The 19,843-nt window shown below is 34.8% G+C and overlaps 1 protein-coding gene across 6 annotated transcripts in view; it reads left to right on the forward strand.

Moving 5' to 3' along the window:
- DGKB (diacylglycerol kinase beta) overlaps positions 1-19,843 on the forward strand; it is a 337,929-nt gene that overhangs the window by 183,911 nt on the left and 134,175 nt on the right. For all 6 annotated transcript variants that reach the window (XM_050332620.1, XM_050332627.1, XM_050332611.1 and 3 more), the window contains one exon: positions 17,289-17,353. In XM_050332620.1, coding sequence (XP_050188577.1) covers positions 17,289-17,353 — 65 coding nt within the window. The remainder of the gene's footprint in view (positions 1-17,288; positions 17,354-19,843) is intronic.

Raw genomic sequence — 19,843 nt, forward strand, 5'->3', positions numbered from 1 at the left:
GTGAAACTTCACTGTTTTATGTGGCATAAACATGCTAGCAATTGGATGGGCAAAGTAAAAGCTGGTAAACTCTTCCAGGTCTAGCGTGCACTGCATTCTAAGTTGAAAATTGGACATAGCTGAATGCCGAGTGACCCTTTAGCTGAGACATTCTGAAGTAATTTGAATAGCAGTATTCTTTAAAAATCCCTGAAACATTGGGAACTGATTTGTTTTACTTCCATGCAAATGAATGGGAATTTTCCTTTCACTTTCCTGGGAGTAGAGTTGAGCATTTCTCGAACTGACCAGCACAAAGTAACATTTATAGGCAGAAAAAGGAGAGATCTTTTTCAGCTCCAAGTTCATTTTTAAAAGGCACTTTGCTGTAACCATGTAAACCTGTGTAACCCTACAGTTTGTTAACACTGAACTTTAATGAGACCTGATAAGAAGCCAATCAGTGGATATCCATTTTGCTAGTGATGATCTGAACTCCAGCTGATTGTCCTAGCAGCTGTGTGACTTCATTACCATTAGAAAGGCATACAGCCAAGCCAGCTGGAACCCAAAGAGACTACTGAATTCACATAGCATGTCAGTTTTTTGGTTTACATATCAGAATTACAAATTACTGCTCTTAAAAACAAACAAACAAAAAATAACCTACAAACAAGGTTCTTTATGAAGACATATTTTAAAGGCAAAGTTTAAAAGCATTATTATACCAACAGGAGGCTACTTTGTCATTTGGATGTTGAGGATTTTTTGTGCCATGCCATAGCTGTTTATATCTCTGTAATGTAAACTAGGCAGAACATTTGCACTTTTGGTTATAAACAAAGCCCTAACTCCTCATTTCTTAGTTAAGAAAAAACGTTTTGAGACCACATTATTAGTTTTTCTTCTTGTTAACAGGGGAAAAAACCCTGCTGCTCTTTGACAATACAGGTTTGTGAAAAACACCCAATAACTGTTGTAATGAATAGTATTTAACTGCTAGAGACAATATCCCTGAGGAGTGATTCTACCTGGCTGTGGATATTTTTAAAGCATAGAATAGTACAGAGTGTGAATGGTGAATACAGAAGCCTTATCACTGATTTGTACATACAGCACACAATCATCTTCTCTTAAAAAAAAAAAAAAAAAAAAAAAAAAATGCAAGGAGAAAAGATCTGTGCTGATCTCCCTGGTATCCCATGATAGGATGCATGGAAATGGTGCAAAGCTGAATCACAGGAGTGTTAAACTGAACATAAGGAAACATTTGTTTAAAGAAAGAGCAGTCAAACCCTGGAATAGGCTTCCTAGAGAGATAGATGATTGAATCCCCGTGCTTGTCAGTGTTTAAGAGGCATTTGGACAAATCCCACAATAATATGCTTAAAATTTTTGTCAGCCCTGAAGAGGTCAGGCAGTTGGACCAGGTGACCATTGTAGGTACCTTCCAATTGTTCTGTTCTATTCTGTTTTAAGTGGTCCCAGGAACTATCTTCCTCAGCTTGTGTCTAAAGCACAATTTTATTAATGAATCTATTGTATTCAAACAAGTGAAGAAACTTAGGGCAATGCTTGAAACTTAGGACAAATATCCCTGCACAAGCAGAATAAGTAAAGATTCATCTTGTTAATCTAGAAATGTTATTATATAATGGCCAGTCTTCGCGAGCAAAGATCCGGGGAAGGTCTTTACACCTTCCAGCCTGCGCATTGGATTTTTTAGGTGAGACACAGTGTGTGCGGAACTGAGCCCACCCTTTAATCCTAAGGTTCATCTGCCGGGGCCAAGCGAGCTTGGACGGTGGCAGCGAGGTCCTTAGGACATAGATGGATTGCTTTAAGGGCTAACGAGCTCCACCTGCCCGGGAGTGGCCCTGACCGGGAATCGAACCCGGGTGTCGGCGGTGATAGCGCCGTGCCCTTACCACTAGACCACCAGGGGCTCCAATAGAAATGTTATTACTACTTCATATTTAACTTTTTTTCCCATGTACTATAAAAGCAGTCCACATAAAATGGACCAAAACACAGGAAGGATTTTCTGATGAATTACTTCTTTAATCCCCTATATCAGTTGACACTCTTCTTTGTATGCACGTGCACCATATATGTGTGCAGTCATATCTGCTTTCTTGTTCTCATCTTTTCTTCTGTATACCTTCTCAATGAATCTTTTATCCATTCTTCAGAAGACTATGACTTTCCCTGTAAAAATAAAGGAAAAAATTTAGGCTGTTGATCTGTTGCTGTTAACAATGAAAATGTGTGTTTCACTGGTAAATATCAGAGTATCAGAGCATATTACTGAAACTGGGCCTTCTCATTCCTGGGGGACTGATTCAGACTCTAGCTTATTGTATAAAAGTTTGCAACAGCAGCACTGTTCTCTTATTAGGAAAAAAAAAAAAAAAAAATAGAGGAAAAATACTATCATGCTTGAGCTGTGTCTACCTGTTAAGTTAGTGTGTATAGTTTATGGTCCTCTCAGTTCACAAATCTTGTCAAAATGGAAGAATATTTAATGAAAGTCAAGAGGAATGATTGAAGATACAGAATAGCTTCCATCAGAACAGCTATGTGGATTCAAATTCACTGGTACAGAAAAGTCAGCAAAGATGATGGGGTCTGTGTAGGCATGAGTTAGAAGGATATGTGGGGGTGGTGAATTTACTGTTTCTTCCAGTATTAAAACTGAAAGGCAGCAAATAAAGCTACTAGATTCCAGCTTCAAGGTAAACAGAAGAAAGAATTTCTTTATACAGCATGCAAATAAAGTGCAGAACTCCAAAGATGTTTGCAGTGCACTGGATCAAGAAACTGTGAAATTCATGGAAGGGACATTCAGTAAGAGCTATTCAACAGGAACCTCTAGCTCTCAGAGAATATTTCAGTTTAGAAGGATTCTCTGAATATCCTCTAGATATTCAGTCCTACCTGTAGCAAGTTTGATCAGATCACTTTCCTTTGGGACTTCTCTAACTGAATCTTGAACACCTCCAAAAATGGAGATTCCACAGCCTGTTTGGGCAGTGTTTTTTACTTGGGTCTTCTTGCCTTTCATCTATCACTGTGCATCTCTGGCAAGAATCCGTCAGTCTTTTGTGCATCAGGTAGCTGTAGACAGCAATAAAGTAACCTATTACCAGCTTTCTGTGAGGCCTAACAAGTTGCTTCAGACTCTGCTCAAGCGGCATGTGCTTCAGCCCCTGAGCAGCCTACTGTCCCTCTGCTAAATATATTATGGTATTACAGAATGATTGAATGGGTAAGGTTGGATGGGACCACAGTGGGTCATCTGGTTCAACCTCCCTGCTCAAGCAGGGTCACCCTAGAGCACATTGCACAGGCTTGTGTCCTGTCCACACAGTTCTTGAATGAGGGAGACTCCACAGCCTCCTGGGCAATCTGTTCCAGCACTAGGTGACCTGCACAGTCAAAGTTTTTCATGTTCAGGTGGCACCAGTTCCTGCCCATTGCCTCTTGCCTTATTACTTGGTACCAAGAGGAGCCTGGTTCTACCCTCTTGACACCTTTCGTTCAGATACTTACAGACGTGGTTTGTCCCGACTGAGCAGTGCTCCCAATGTGGTATCAGAGCTGCTGAGCAGAGGTTAAGGATCACTGCTATGTGCGTGGTGGATACACTCTTGCTGATCGAGCCCAGGGCACTGTTCATCCTTGCTGTAAGGGTGCATTGGTGACTCATGTCCATATTATAGTCCACCAGGACAACTGGATCCTTTTCTGTAGATCTACTTATCAGACATTCAGCACTGGCTTGTATGGTAGCATCATTCTTCCTCAGATGCAAGTCTTTGCATTTGCTCTTGTTGAAATTTAGGAGGTCTCCGTCAGCCTAGTTTTTTAGGAAAAACAATTTTTGGAGCCTGAAAGAGTGTACTGAGTCAGTGTCACTTCATGCTTACCTTTCTAAATTTTGTATCAAGAATCCACTTTTAACCCCAATAGGAAACCAGACACTTGGACTAGATGGAGTTATTTTGTAAGCTCTGCTAAGCTCCTTTAAAAAATCGGCATAAGTACCTCCTTGCAGGTTTCTGCTGAACGAGTGGAGGAACTTTACTGAAGGCTCCAGTGAAGAGGACGTAGTGGTTTGGTCAGATATCTTTGACTCATAAAACATGTAGGATTTTGAAGTCAAGTTTTGAAGTACTTGATTATATAGAGCTTAGGGTACAGTTCTGGGATTGGTGTTCTGCTCTTTGACTAAGATTCTGAAAACTAAGTTGTGGATTCTTCATGTCATCTAAGTGCCTCAAAGAAAACAGTATGTCAGAGATCTTTAAAGCAGAAAACTTAATGAGACCAAAATTTGTGATGCCTCAACATTTAGAAAACAGCTTGACTTTCAGTTCTGAGCTGTATTCTCAGTTATTCTCTTTGTGCTTTCTAGGTAAGTTTATAATTTGCTTTGGAATCAGGGAAACTTCAATATTTTAATTTTTGTGTATATATATATATTTATATATTGTTTATTTCTTGTTTGTTTGTATGTTTATTATACACTACAGGAATAGTTGTGAAATATAAAACTATTTCTAGTGCCTGAAAAACAAACCAAAACCAAACCAACCAAACAAAAAAAAAACCAAAATAAACCACCACAACTCCTCCAAATAAAACCAATTCACAAGCCATAATATAAGCTATCCAATACATTCTCTCAATGAAATGTTTCTGTAATATTAAAATGAAAAAATATAAAAGAAGATATATAGTTCAGTTGTGCAGTTCAACCTAAACGACATTTATGGGAAATTTGCTTCCTAAAAAAGTTTAATTAATAAAAGACATTTAAACATATGCATCAGTCCATTCACTGTCAAAACTGCAAGCTGGGCATTAGTTGTGAATATATTTTAAGAACTGAATTATTTCTTTGTCAATAGCAGTGTTTGTAAATTAATGGGAATTCGTTTTCTTGATCAAAAATTTGAGAACCAGACTCTTGGTCAAATGCAAGTAAAACACTTCTCAAGATAATATTGGTGTGACAAAAACACACCCTGCTAATGCAATCTATTTTGCAGTAGTACATTGACCAACACAGGAATGAAATTATCTTTATGATTAAAAAGTTAAGTTTTACTTTATGTGACTGCACCTACAGTAGGAGGAAAATGGCACAGCCAGGAAACTCTAAAATCACAAATCACAATCTAAAATCTTTGCACAAAACTAAATGATTCCATAGTTGTTCAGAAGTTTGTAAGGTATATATGCTTAAAGACATCTAATGTTTCATCCATGCCAATAGTAATTAAAAAGCATACTTTAATGTAGATATACTTAATAAACATTATTACTTTGGTATTCATAATTTTTGTTACATATGTGTTATGCCTCCCGAGTTGATTGATATTAGACATTGCAAAAAGTTGGTTGACAGTAGACTGTTGGTCTTAAAGGTGAAATTAGAAAAATACTACTTAAAAAGCTGAAAAAAAGCAAGACATTAGGTTAAATATTAATTTGAATGTCTACAATAATGGGTACATATGCTATTTAAGGAAGTAATTATTCCACTCTATAGTCAACAAGAATATCGATTAGAATTAATTCACTACAAAAAGTCTCCAATCATTTTTAACATAAGTTTTTCCTCTTTAACAGTACCCTGAAGCTTGTCTTTTTCGTGGTCAATTTAGCAACAAATTTGCAATTAATCATTTGTTGATTGCAATGAATGGTCTGTCGATAATATGCAGCTTACATTGCTAAAAGGGTTATACAAAGCTTTATTGTTTTCCTTTTGTCTTGGGAACACTTTGTCTAGCTATGTTTCCTAGAATGGATTTTGAATAGATATTTTGAAGTAACTCATGCCAGTTTTAAAGACACACCATGGGCTGCTCTGAGAGTATTAATCAAGATATGCCCTAACTTTCCTCTGGCATTACAATATTTGGACATCTGTTCTGACTCCTTATATGTGAAGTAGGACACATTGGCATAAATGAAGGGTTTCATTATCTTAAATGTCATAACATTTGTTTGAATTACTTTGTGTAGATTTTAAACACTGAAATTGTTATCTCGATTTTTTATAGAATTCATTGTCCTTTCAAAAGACTATAAAAATGGAAGCCTTTTAAAAATTCCTTCCATAATTCTGAAAGCATAATTTACAATTTGAGCAATAACACTGAAATTGTTGTAGATGATACTGTAGTAATTTTGAACAGCATGTGTTCTTACTGAAAGAAAACTAAGGGGGAAAAAATGCTTTTATTCCAGAAACAGTATTTTTGTCACATGTATAATATGACATAATTATGTATACATGAAGGACATTAAAAAATGCTCCTTTGGAGAATTTTGACATCGATTATTTATTTGGAAAGTCATGACTGTTTGGACAGCAACTTTCATTGTGTCGGAAGGAAATGTCTGTTACATCTGTTGTCCTTAAAAAAGTGTCTCAATAGTATATTTCTTCTGGCTAGGAAATGGCTTTGAGCACAATGTACATGACTGAAACTAAAAGAAAGATTAATCCTGGTTTCAAGCTTTTCCAAAGGTTTGGAAACATTTTGTTTGCACTGACCTTTAAATTGCATGTATTTGTAGTTTTTGATTGTTCATTAGCAAAAAAAAACCCACTAGGAAAAGCAGGATTTAACTGATTTACATTACCCTTATTAATGCTAGTATTATACAAAAGAGTTGCAACCATTAAGATAATCTTACTCTGAAATGATTTCTGATGTCATATGGATATGCTATTTTTTCTTGAGTAACAATATTAACAACGTTTGTCTTGGCTATCATTATAAGGATTACTTATTACAAATATCAGCAAGACAAGTGTCTGCTTACTGTGCAGCAAATTTTGGAATTCTAGCTTGTCATTTAGTATTGATTACATTATTTAAGTAGTTGAGCAAAGCAGCACTTTACAAACAGGTGCTCTTTGATTTGCAAATTTATAAAAATGTAGGAGCAGCTTTCAGCCTGCTGCATTGTTGGTTTTTAAGGTAAAAAGTTGAAGGGTGATTTGACTATGCTTTCATTTAGACCAAAGATTTCTTTAGGTCTCTCTCATGAAGCAAATTGATTTATTGTTATCAAAAAACAATGGGGTTCTCCATTTGTAAAATGGAGATGTTTATAACATCATTGTCTGGCCTAGAGTTCAGAGAAACTGTCCTGTTCATGTTGTTTGCAGTGAAAATTCACGGACCTAACTTTGACCATGTGCTTTGCTTGTCTCCTGAACTTGCTCTGCTTATCCTGTCTTTGCCTTGCAGCTGGCTGCACCCTTAGTTTGATCAGTTGGAGAGTAACTTTGTAAACTAGATAATTAATTTGCAGAATTGTATGCTAGTATTTAGTGTAAACAACTTAGCCTTCTAGAAAACCTCGTATGTGTTGGAAATCCTAAGTAAATGGGACTTATGCAAGGAGTTTTTATGCAGATATAGAATCCTCCCAAACAATCTGAGACTGAGAAGAGGATGCTGGCATAATATATTCAAAGCTACCATGCAAGCCGTAAGTTGCTAAACAACCATGACGCACTGAGTCTGTCCAGATGGTTAGGCGAAAAGCATTATGCAAGTGCACTCTTGAGAGGGGGAATTTTTTTGCTAGAAAATTTAAGGATTTTCTCAGTTCCACTACACTTCCCTAGACTTTTTCACTAATATTCTGCAAATTTGGATCCTTGGGATGTGAAAAGGCAGCAAAAGCATTTCTTTAACCCTCTCTGAAGGATCAATTCAGCACTTCTAAAGCAATTTGGACGTTTTTATTTCTTGGGTTCAAAATTCTGTACATGTTAAATCATAACAAAGGGCTTTAATGGAGTTTCCAGGGGTTTTGACTACATCAAGAACTGCGTTTTATATTTTGAGATTGCTTAATAGGGAAACAATATTGCATAAACCAATAGTGAAAGATAGAATAGGTAGTTTCTGGGGTTACTTGGTTTTTTTCCCATTTCAGCTGAAACCATTTTTATGTGCATGTTGATTTTGTAAAAAAAAGCTTCCCATTCCTAATTATTCCTGTCTTCAGTACAAAGAAACCTAATTTTTTTTGTTTTCCGTAAGTATCGATATTCTGATAATAACCTGTGGCTTATTCTTCCCTTTATATCACATAACAGAACCTCTCTGTGGAATAAATAGATATGTTTAACCTCAAAGCTTTTTGATGTCCAGAGTCTAAAAAAATAGGTACTGCATGACCTCTATATGTTGCATGCTGGGTAAATCAGCACTGCAAAATATTTTACATATCTAAATTATTTATTCAAAGCAGCTATAAAAAAAGCTGTATTTGCTTTGAGAGGAAAATATATGTGAATTAATTTTGTAAAATTTGACTACACATCTTCATATTTGGACATATTTTAACACTTTTCCATATATCCAAATATTAAGTTCAGAAAAGACTTTTCGTTCTCTAAGCTGTAGCCTGTTTTCTGTTGGTTACTTTTTAATACAACCATTATATTTATATTATATTATTTGGTTAGCAGACATATTTCAGAGAATACTAATCCTTATTTTCATGGAAATATTGGTCCTTGCCATGTAGTATGTGATTGAGTTTTGCACTCCAGAAAGGAGTCTGACCCTTTACATTGTGTATGAAGACAAGTATTCATTCACCTTATAAGTTACAAATTTGATTAACAGTAGCCATAAAAACAGTGTGCGATCAAGGTGATCTGCTATGGTGTAATCTCTTCAATCTAATACTGCAATGAACAGTGTTAATTTTGTTTTATTTCTGCCCTATCCTTTCAGATATTCATAGAAACAACTCGGGTGGGGGTAAACTTGGTACGAGTAGCTCACGTGAATCTAGTGCATTCTTGGAAGCTCCTTAGTTGCCCAGGCATTTTCAAGTTTGCTATTAAATAGGTTTGGCTCAGTTTGATGCAAAACTTTTCTGCCATTTTCCCTGTGACCTCACCCTGCTGTAAGGTAGTCTGGCTCTTTTGCATTAGCTGTAAGCACTGTGGAGAACCAGACCGTGTGTGGGTACTTGCATTGGACTCTTCCACTGCTTCGTCAGAGCTTGGAAGCCCTCATAGTCTGTACAAGTATTTAATATGCTTTAACACCTGAAAAAAACCAGATACCCTCACTCTCTTCCCATGCCTAGGGCTTATAAGCTCTCCAGTTGCTCTTATTGCCTTCCCACAGCCGTGTCATACTTTGACAGACCCTTAAGGTCTGAACTGGATTTCGGATGCTTACTGGTACAAGGAGGTGCCTACATGGGAAGAGGATAAAGGAGGGAGTAAGCTTGATGGAACCTCCACAGAAGTGGGAATTAGAAACCTTATACACCTTAACAAGAAAATAAAGTAGAAGCATTTGGAAAATATTTTGATTGATGCAACACGAGAACAAATGCAGACATTGAGCAAAAGTCAATAAAAAGATCCTTCTGGGCCTACAAGAAGGAACAAACAGGCTGTGTGAAAAATGTAAGAGAGAGGATCTTAAAAAGTTTGTCGTAAATCAGTGGAAAGAGAGAACATCTGTAGCTAAATAATCCAACATCTAGCCCTAATTTATGAGTATGTTGAGGCTTTTTATAAATTAATATTAGTTTGTCCAATAGGGAAGATAATAAATAATATTGTAATGCAAAAATTTAAATTTCAAATAGAAAACATAATGAATGAGGAAAACAGTGACCTTTTTCAATTAAGAGAAAAATATTCTTTCAGAGTGTAAATCAATGAGAGATGTTTCAGTGGTTTGCATATTTCTTATAAAAATAAATATCTGCTATGGAAACAAATGAATAACATAAATATGTATTAAAATTATAAGACTGTGTTGCCAAGCTTTTGACTAACAAGTTATGGGAAGTTGCTAAGGAGAAGTCAGGTGAACATTTATTATTTGATCCCTATCAAACAAATGAGCATATAAAATGGGTGGTGATACAAGATTTGGCTTGCACCCCAGTGAACATTTCAAAGGACTGCTCAAACTGTTACATTTCAGGCATAACTTCATAAACTTAAGAAGTTAGGTGTGCTTAGTTTCTTGTATGATTAATAACGAAAGATTTCGAAATGGCAATTCAGAGCAGAAACTTGTCAACGTGCCTTTTGGAAGAGCCTTTCCAAAGAGCTTTCTTCTTACTTTTAAGCATACTGGGAGGATAGAGAGAACGTCCTAGCAGTTTAGGCATCTAAATTAAGGGCATGAATTCATCCCCTGAGAATATGACTCTAATGAAAACTTAAACAGCGTTCAAGATGAAAATACTCAAAAGGGTTTGTGTTGGTTTGGGATTTGTTTTTTTTTTTTTCTTTTTTTGGGGGGTGTTGTGATTTCTTTATTAGGAGAGTGTTTGAAAACCATATATTAGGTTGAGTATAATTTTTCAAGACAGTACATAAGCAATTATTCCTTATCCCAAGGTTGTCTTTTTAAGTTTTAATGCAATGACACTAATTAGTATTTAACAAAACAAAACCAAACAAACCCAAAAAACCACCCCAAAACCAAACAAACAAACAAGTAAGCAAATTACTTACTTTACTCTTCTAAAAACTGCAAAAGTACTGGCATGAAAGTCTAGGCATTCGTTTCAAGCCAGACAGACTCTTAATGTAAACTTTGTTTCTGTGCTTTTTACTGAACATACCTGTGAACCATTTCTGTGTGTTTCTGAAGAACAGCTAAAGCAACAACGCAATTGCATCGCATTGCTTATATTGACTTTCAGCCTGAGTGAGTTGTGTCCTTCATTGTGCTATGCTCAAACTCATTGTGCAGGACAATTTGGACAATTTCAACATAGTTCTCAGTCAGCAGTTATCAGAAATGCTACTGAAGGTTTACCACAGAGATCTTTTTAATATACAAATATTTAATGCACAGTCTATATGGCTATGTTGGCTAATTGCCACATAGTGATCACTTTTCTTCTCCCCTTTTTAGTGACTACATAAACATTCAGCATGGACCTAGAAAAACCCTACTCTAGTGACAGTAAATTTAGGCTGACCAAATATAAAGAAAGGCAGATATGCTCATTAACGCAGTGTATCTTCAGCAGAGATCATCTTACAGGGTACATGTCCTGTGTGCTGCATTGAGTCATGGGACACATGACACATTTGTCTGATAATAGCCTGTCTTACATCCCAGTCTTCTTTGATGGTCATTGTATTTGATTAATAACTTAAAAATGTAGATATATAGAAATGCAGTGTCAGTTTCTAAAACCCAAAATAGCTTCTCAAATAAAGTCCTTGAGATACTGGTACAAAGGGTTGTCTTATAAGCCTGGTCACTGTACTGATCTTTACACAGTGGGACATGTGGTCACCCTGTATGAACTAACCGATAGTAAATACTGGTGAGTCAGTTTCTGTGCATGTCCATATGTTACAGAGTTATACACAGGCAGAACAGGTTGGTGGTTTTTTCCACAAAAATATCTTTACCTGCAAAATGGATTCTACTTTGTGCCTGTGTGAAACAATTCCAGAATCAAATTGTGCATTAACAGTGTCAGAAACTCAACACAGATCTGACTTCAAATGAAAAGGGAGACGAAATATGCTTACATTTTAATGCTTGTTCCAATTTTTATGTTACCATTTCCAGATATACCATCCTCTGGTCTTTTGTCTATCATTTATAAATACTGTGGTTACTGATGTTTCATCCTGGGTTTTGAGATATTACCTATTTAAATGAGTATTTAAAATATAAATTCTCCCTTGATTTAGTAATATATGTACCTCTGAAATATATTTAAACATGACCATCAGAGGGCTGACTGTCAAGAATATCACTGACAAAATGAATAGCATTATCTTGACAGTTTCTGTGTTTTTCGTGGAAAGACAGGAACACAAATGTTTCAAATCTTTGTTCTCAGATTTTCTCGTAAGACAGTGAATGATCACTATCTTTCAGTGAAGCTGTTTTAAAAAGCACTTGAAATCTTCTTGCTCTGATGTTCTCAAAGTATCACCTTTCTCAGATATACTGACTCAGAATATCAATAGAAACTAAGACAATGATAGCAACTAACATTTCACCAAAAACTAATGTATCAATGAATTATTTTTTTTTAATCTCTCTCAGGTTAATTCATGTAATTTAATCAAAGACCTGGGAGTCAAATGTAAAGTGACAGCTGGATTCAAACAAGGCAGGATCTGAAGCTACTTTACTTACTTGTTTTTATACTTGGTTAATCAATGGTTCGATATGATTGGTTTATCTGAGGTTGTTATTATGGGGGGAGTGGAATACTAAAACAAAGGATTTACCCATGGTTTTTGTGGGGTTTTTTGTATATTTTCAGAAAGTTAAATGCATAATTGCAAGGATGTTTGTTTATCAAGAAAATAACTTTTAAGCCACTACAGCAAACTTTCTTAATTTATTTTCAGTGATTTTTTTTTTCTGTACATCTATACTATTTCACATTAATAACTGATGTGAGCTAACTAGTTGTTCAGGTTAGATTTGCATTCTGATCCAAAGATTGCAGGTTGCTGAATTATCCCTTAAGCTTCCTAGCCTTGTGGATCCATTAAGCCTTAATTAAAGAAGCATCTTAGAAAAAAAAAAATAATAAGACCATTTATATCCAAAGAAGATGCACACTGGTCATTTGTTTATTCACCAGCATAAAAATTATTATTTAATGGAAATTTTAATCACAGCAAGCTTATAGATAGACGTATATTAAATGCATTAATCTTTCTATAAGGTTATTCACAATGTATAAGGTTACTCCTCTGAAAAGACTGCTTCAGATTGCTTTCCGGTAATGCTAATACCCATTAAAAAGATGAATATATATGTGTGTAAGTCAATCATAAGGTATTAAAGAGGTGTAGCAACTTAAGCTTCTTTTCTTCTTGGCAGGTCACTTTGAGAAATGTCCTAGTTCAATTAAAATATTTTTTCCATTTCCTAGGAGTAGATTCAGATATGCTCTGTCTGTTCTCTATCTTATCTTCACTGTCAGGATTTAAAACAAACCTGAGTGAGATATAAGGATAGTCCAGCTACTTCAAATGCTGAACAGGTTCAAATGCAAGGGTGCATGTATGTGTTTTTGTCTGCATTTTCGTCATATGCATGTCCAGGTTGAATATTTGTGTGATGTAGGTATTCATTTTTTAAGAGTATGTGTAGAATTTTGTAGAATTTAAACTCAGATAAACTGCATTTTCTGTTCTTCAAGCAGCCATTCTTTCATCTCTGCTTTTAAAATGCTACAGCAGTGAGTGGAAACCATATAAATGACAGAGGCATACAAAAGAGCACACGGTGTGGTAGTTTTTTTCAGATTACATTGGTACTACAAAATTAAAGTTAACAGAAATTATCATCTAGGCTATTGTCATATAACATGTTAATGACTGAAAATATTGGATATCTGAAAAAAGAATGCAGTATTTTAGAATAGTAACATGCAACTCAAATATTCATAAAATAGTTTCAGAAACACAAAATAGTCAAATTAGTTCCTTGGTTCGACCATAAATGCTCTGTATTCGGCATTACTTTGTGTCTAGTGTTGATTTTGATGCAAAAGTGTTCCTGATAAAGATCTCAGTTCTTGGATGCTTTGGTCTGGATGCTTTGGAAAAATAGTAAAATACTTTAAGTATAAAATGAGCTCTGTGACTGAAGTATGGATTAAGTGAAAGCTAATAGTTTCATATTAGAGTGGTACCATAAGAACTTTCTTCTCCTTTCATCTTGCAACAGGCTTGACAACAACATTGTATCTCCTCAGATTTTTATTATTAATAATAAAGTTTGTGCAAATTTTAGGCATGTTTGCATGCACTTAAGGTGTGTTACTTTAAAAAATGGAAAATGTTTAAATTCAGATATAGTAATGCTGGAAAGTTGTATTTCAGGCCCCCATACATATCAGTTTATTAAAATATAAATATTGCTCAAAGGTGATATTAGTTATATACCGATATCTGACTGTCATTTGACTTTTCTAAAAAAATCCTGTTCACTTGTTACTTTTCTAGGTAATGTGATGAAGTGTGAGTTTGCTTTACTGAATACTGCTTTTTCTCTTTTGCATTGATTTTATAATAAAATGCAAAAATAATTTCTCATATTTTACTGACCATCCACAATATGGCGTACCTGGAAAGGTCAGCATATTAAGGGAACAATATGCAAACAATATTTGATTCACCATACATATGAATACTGCTCCATTTCTCAGTATAGTTAATTAGGTAATTTTAATATAGTTTGTGACAGAAAAAAAAAAATTCTCCATTGGTTCACCAATAGTTGTATGCTCTAAACAGGTTGGGCTAGAAGCCACTATTTGAAATGTCTGAATGACTAAAATTAATCCTGTTTCTAATGTAGCCAAAACAGCTCACAATGAAGGATCCTCTTCTCTCCTCATCCAGCAAACTTCTAATGGTTGTTCCTCAGGATTTGGGGGTGACATCTGGTAGTTCCAGCAGCTCGTGGGAGACAGTACTAGCATTCCTACCCATTCTCAAGTTCCTCTTACTTTCAGTTCTTCCCATTATTTTTCATTCATTTATGCCAGTCTCTATGTGCTGTCATAACATATAAAAGAATCCAGACATTTGAAAAACGGAAAACTTGGTTTTCTTTTTTTTTCTTTTTTTCTTTTTTTATATATCTCTTATCTCTTTTTCCCTAAAGCAACAGGGTGTTTTGCTAATGCTCAACCAGCATGGGCTGGTTTCAGACTTTCCTATAGCGGCAAGTTATGGCTGGGAAGAGGTCCTTATGCTAGGGAATCTAAGGACTCTACACTGGATTCGATTAAGGGTTTGAAAGAACAGTTGGGCAGGATAAAACATTTGGGCAGTATAAATTGAAGAAAGCCTTAGCAGGTCTCGTACTTTTGAGCTTATCTGTGTGTAGATTCTGGTAGCTATTCTGGTTTACAGTTTCCATTAATAAAAGTAGCTCTTCAGCAATTTTTTTTGTGAAATTGATCTGCTGTGTACCTGTCTTGTGTTGTGCCTGTCAGAATTGGCTTTGTGTATTACTTTTTTTACCTCTCGGATCATTAAGTTAGTTTTGGAGTCAGAAAATGTTCAGGGAGGGGAAAATTTTGATCAAATCAAACTTCCATGGAAACAACTGCCTGTTTGCCATCTGCAGTGGGCATTGATCCCTAGCTTGTTTGTGCCTTGCATTTGTTATGCATGAGTAAGCGCATTAGCCTTTTCATTTCATTCATTAGACAGTTAGTCCTTGATTAGTGTTTCCTAGTTTCTGTCAAAAACGCTACTACTCCTTTATTCGTTTTGTCTTGGATCTGCCTTTTGCTTCAGTGTGTAGAAAATGAACGGTTAAATACAACAGTAGTCCTTTTATTTCTTTTTCATATAAAACTGGCTAACAAATATACTTTTCTAATGCTGGCACATCTAATGTGGGATAAAGTATGAATGATGGGTCTTTCTAAAGTTAACAGAGTTATTATTTTAGTTCAGCTGTCAGGCTTTGTTTAGAAGTGTGATGTCTCAGGGTTTACTGTCAGCTTTATTTCATCCGTCTCCAAGAACTGTGGGATCACCTGGATACTTGTGGATATTTGCCTTATAAAATTGCACCAAAAAAAATTTAAAATAATGACTAGTGCAGTTTGAGAATACAGCGCTGAAAAGTTCAGATGACAGTTTGGATGATAGGACAGAAAAATAAGACTTTTTATGACTAACACCAGTCCGTTCACTGGGGAATTTTGCTGTGATTTCCTTGTAGAACAGTAATATGTTGGAAAACAATTCAATTCTTAAAAACAATAGAAAAATACATAAATAATTTTGTGATGTACATAAACAACAAACTACGGACATCTTTAGAAACTACGTAACAAGATCATGAACAAAATTGAATATTTTCATGGAGTCAACCACACTCATTTGTGATTTAGATTAACATTTATCAGTTTAAATAAAATTAAAATTATTTTAAACAAAACTTTGTCATGTTTGGAATCATTATTAATATATGATTTAAGTGTTTAATTTTAATTTTTTCCTCCAAATTCTCATTCTCATTGTTTGAAAATAATTTTAAATGTTGCAAGATATACCTAATTTAATATTTCTATGTAATTCTTAGGTTTTATATTTTCATAATTGCTGAAGTTGGTAAAGGGAGGGGAGGAGGTTCATGTACATGATAGTTGGTTATAGTAACGGTTTTATTTGCAGTTTTTCCCAAATGCTATTTACATAGAAACTGAAATTCATTTAAATTTCCTGCTAACTGAACTAACTTTTCTTATATTCTTATATATCCAGAATTTTAAGACATAATATAAAGATATGTTCTAAATTGATTTCTCTGTGTTTACTATCCTTTGCAAGACTCATGAGTTGGTAGATTTCATGCTCTCACCTCATTTAATACATACATTAAAAGATGAAAAATCAATTCCTAGTTTGTAAAGTTTTAATTATTAGTATGAGAAATAAATATTACATGATCTGGAGTTAGGAAAACATTAACTTCATACCTGCAAAGGAGATACAAAAATGCTTTGAAATCAGTTTCAAGTATTCCATTTTCAACAGTTCCCACCAGAACAATAATTTGATTCTCATTTAACTGTTATAGACATATAAGTATTTCATACAGCTATTTCATTTCACATACAGGTTGTTTGTTATATTACTACCGTAATTTGCTTAATTTCAAAATGTTTTGATAACATATATTTATTTCAAATAACGAACTTCTTTTTTGTAATAAACAATTTTTCCACCTACATGATTTCACAATCTGACATGTAGCAAATGGGGAATCTTCTGACATTCATTCCACCAAATTTTAGAGAAAGCTGTTGAATGGCCTTATGCAAATATCAACTTGTATGCATATAAAGTAATTTTACTGACTCTGTCACTCCCGTTTTTTAAAGAAAAAGATTTTAAATACTTTATTTAGTATTTCTACTATGCAGAACTGTACCAATGGTCTTATTGGAAACCTTCACATTTGGATGATATTTGCTGTATGAAATTTGAAGACACTTTCAGTAAACATAACTGTCATCTCTGATTTGTAAAAAGGAATAATGGAGACTGTAACAGGAATAATAAGTTCGGATATATCCCATTCGGGAAGTAGTGTACCTGTAAGCTTTCTAAGTGATAAGAGTATTGCTTATTTGTTGCTTATTTGTTGAAAATGACAGTTCACAAAACACCTTACAAATTATATGCCTTGTTTACAGTTTTGGTCTTCTGTTTTGCAATTTTCTGTCACAATAGATTTATGGTGGGGTGTTTTTTTTCCTGTTAGGATGCTTCAATTGCCCACAGATTCCACATCATGAGAGAAAAACATCCAGAGAAGTTCAACAGTAGGTAAGAATCTAAAAATATGGGCATATAAAAATGTTTTTCCATGTTATTAAGGTATGTTCTGTGAGGGGTAGAGTTTTGTACTTCCTTTAAAATACTGATTCTCGTAAAAGATAGGAAATTTGTTCGTTTTATATTAAGTATATGCTTCCAGACCACTTGTAATGTAGCTGTTTCATATCTGGTATTTCAACTGAAATCAAAAGCCTTGTAAATAAGCTGTTCTCATGGGTGCAATGTTTGACTTGTAAGACCAGCATGGACAAGATGATTCATTGTGATTGTGAGGATCCTTGAATTGTCACTTTGCCTTTAGGCACTGAGGAACTCTTCTCAGACAGCTGCAGATGGTGATCCTTATGTTTCATTCACACACACACACTGGTACATTGACAGTGGTCTCTTCCATATATACTCAAAGTAAGGGCAAGTGAATGCCATTTCACATACAAATGCTTTTATCTTTAAACAACTTTGTACACATAAAAAAAGTCAGGAAAGAGACTTTGCATCTGTTTCTTGTCTTGCTTTTTGAATTTTCAGTATTATCGCAGAGCTTTTATGGAGGTTAAAAATGTATTACATTTAGTGTAAATTTACCCTCTTTCAGTATCTGGTTTGTTCAGTAGATAACATTCATAATGCAATGTTTATGTTTGTCTCTTCTTATTTAGGTAATTTAGCACATAAGTTGTGATGGGTAAAAGCAACATTTCAGAAACTTTAATTAATATTTAAAGACACATGGGGAGAGGAAAGTAATATACAGTGTTATTTGGAACATATAGGGGATGTCTAGGAATAATCATTAACACAAATGTTTTGTCACTGTGAGCATAACCATAGATTTTTAGGGTTTTTTTTAGTTTAATGGGTCACCTGGAAAGTCTTGGGTAGATGCAAGGTCTTCATAGACCTTAGGATGACAAAATATGCTCTTTGTGTTCACATCTTGGAGCTGTATAAAATGATGTTTGAATATGTGAAAATTATCTTACCTCTTACCGTTTTCACATTAAGAATATATTTTTTTCAGCTAACAGTCAAAGATGGGGGCTTTTTTCTCCAATACTTAATCTGTTTAGTATCTATGCAGTGTCATACTGTGGACCTAAGTGATGGGTTTTTTTCAAGTCCCACAGTACGTTTGTTTTCTACGATCTCCTTTTCCTATCTCTGATGCTTCTCATTCTCAAAGAATTATGAGATGGTCTGAACTCAAGCCTGATCTGTGCATCCCAATGTATTATACCCTGTCAGCAGGACTAGAGATACCAGACTTTCAGCAACCGCAGATATTCTAGGCCCTGAAGATGAAGCTAGTTTATCAGTGGTCTTTCTGCATATTTTCAGCAGTTGGCAATTATAATTTATAAAAAGCTCAGCTAATAACATGAGTTTCAGATCAGATTTCATGTCACAATAAATCATATGCCATTAATAACATCTGCTAGCAGACTCACCTTGAAATTCATCTATATTTTAAGGAACCTGATATTTCTAACATTATCTTAAGGAAATTAATTACAAAAATATATAGTTCCAGTCCCTACGTACTTTGGTACTGTGATATTGAAAGAACTTGAAAAACGCAGTGATTCTCTAGGTATTCAAAGACTATTTAGAAAGATTGTGCCTTTCTAAAAAGAATATAAAGTCTTGAGCAAAGTATTGTAATAGAAACTGATTTTTTGTGTGTGTAGTGAGAAAAAATGTGGATTTCTATTTTTGTTGATTAGAATTTTCCAGATGATGTTGTTTCACAAATACTTTGTTCCACTAACAGTTACTTGCATGTGGCAACACTCCATAATATGTTGCAGCAGCATTTTCCTGCAGTGTGTGAAAATAAAACCCTTTTTTAGATGTCTGCTAAGCCAGATTTAATTCACCAGAATGCAGAATTTTCTATGCAATCTAAATGATTTAGCATCAGCAAGTCCAACTCAAGTCTGATTAATAGTGGGCTCCATAGTTAACAGCACCTGCTCCTTTGAAAATCCTACATTACTCATTTGAAAATCCTACACTGTCATATGTGCATATCTCTTGTGATTTAAAAAAAAAAATATGTTTTTGTTTTATGTTAGCTTACTCTTGCCTGATTTTCCAACTTTTTTAGCTTTTACAGCTATTATTCAGTTTTTCAGAGCAGGTCTTTGCACTGAGGGTCTACTCTGAAAAATGAGCATGCAAAGTTTTCCTTACTGAAGAAAAGCTTGAAGTTTATACAGTCTGCAGAGATCTTTTAAAATCCACGAGTGTTGTATTTACTTCAGTGAAGTAAGTTAGGCTGTTTGGGGTTGGAGAATCTTTTGCATTACATCCTGGTAATGATCCTCAAATTCCTGAGGGCACTCCCTGCCACTCTGATCCCAAGGTTCATGTGTAAATAGAGCATACTAATAGGGAAACTCCTGACCCATTGTACTTGAGTGGAAGCAGAATCTTCCTGTATTTATGTTCTAAAAATGAAGGTGAGAGAATATCACA

Source organism: Myiozetetes cayanensis, unplaced genomic scaffold (genome assembly GCF_022539395.1).
Source record: "Myiozetetes cayanensis isolate MyiCay16 unplaced genomic scaffold, myiCay2020 scf1, whole genome shotgun sequence".
Taxonomy (NCBI): Eukaryota; Metazoa; Chordata; class Aves; order Passeriformes; family Tyrannidae; genus Myiozetetes; species Myiozetetes cayanensis.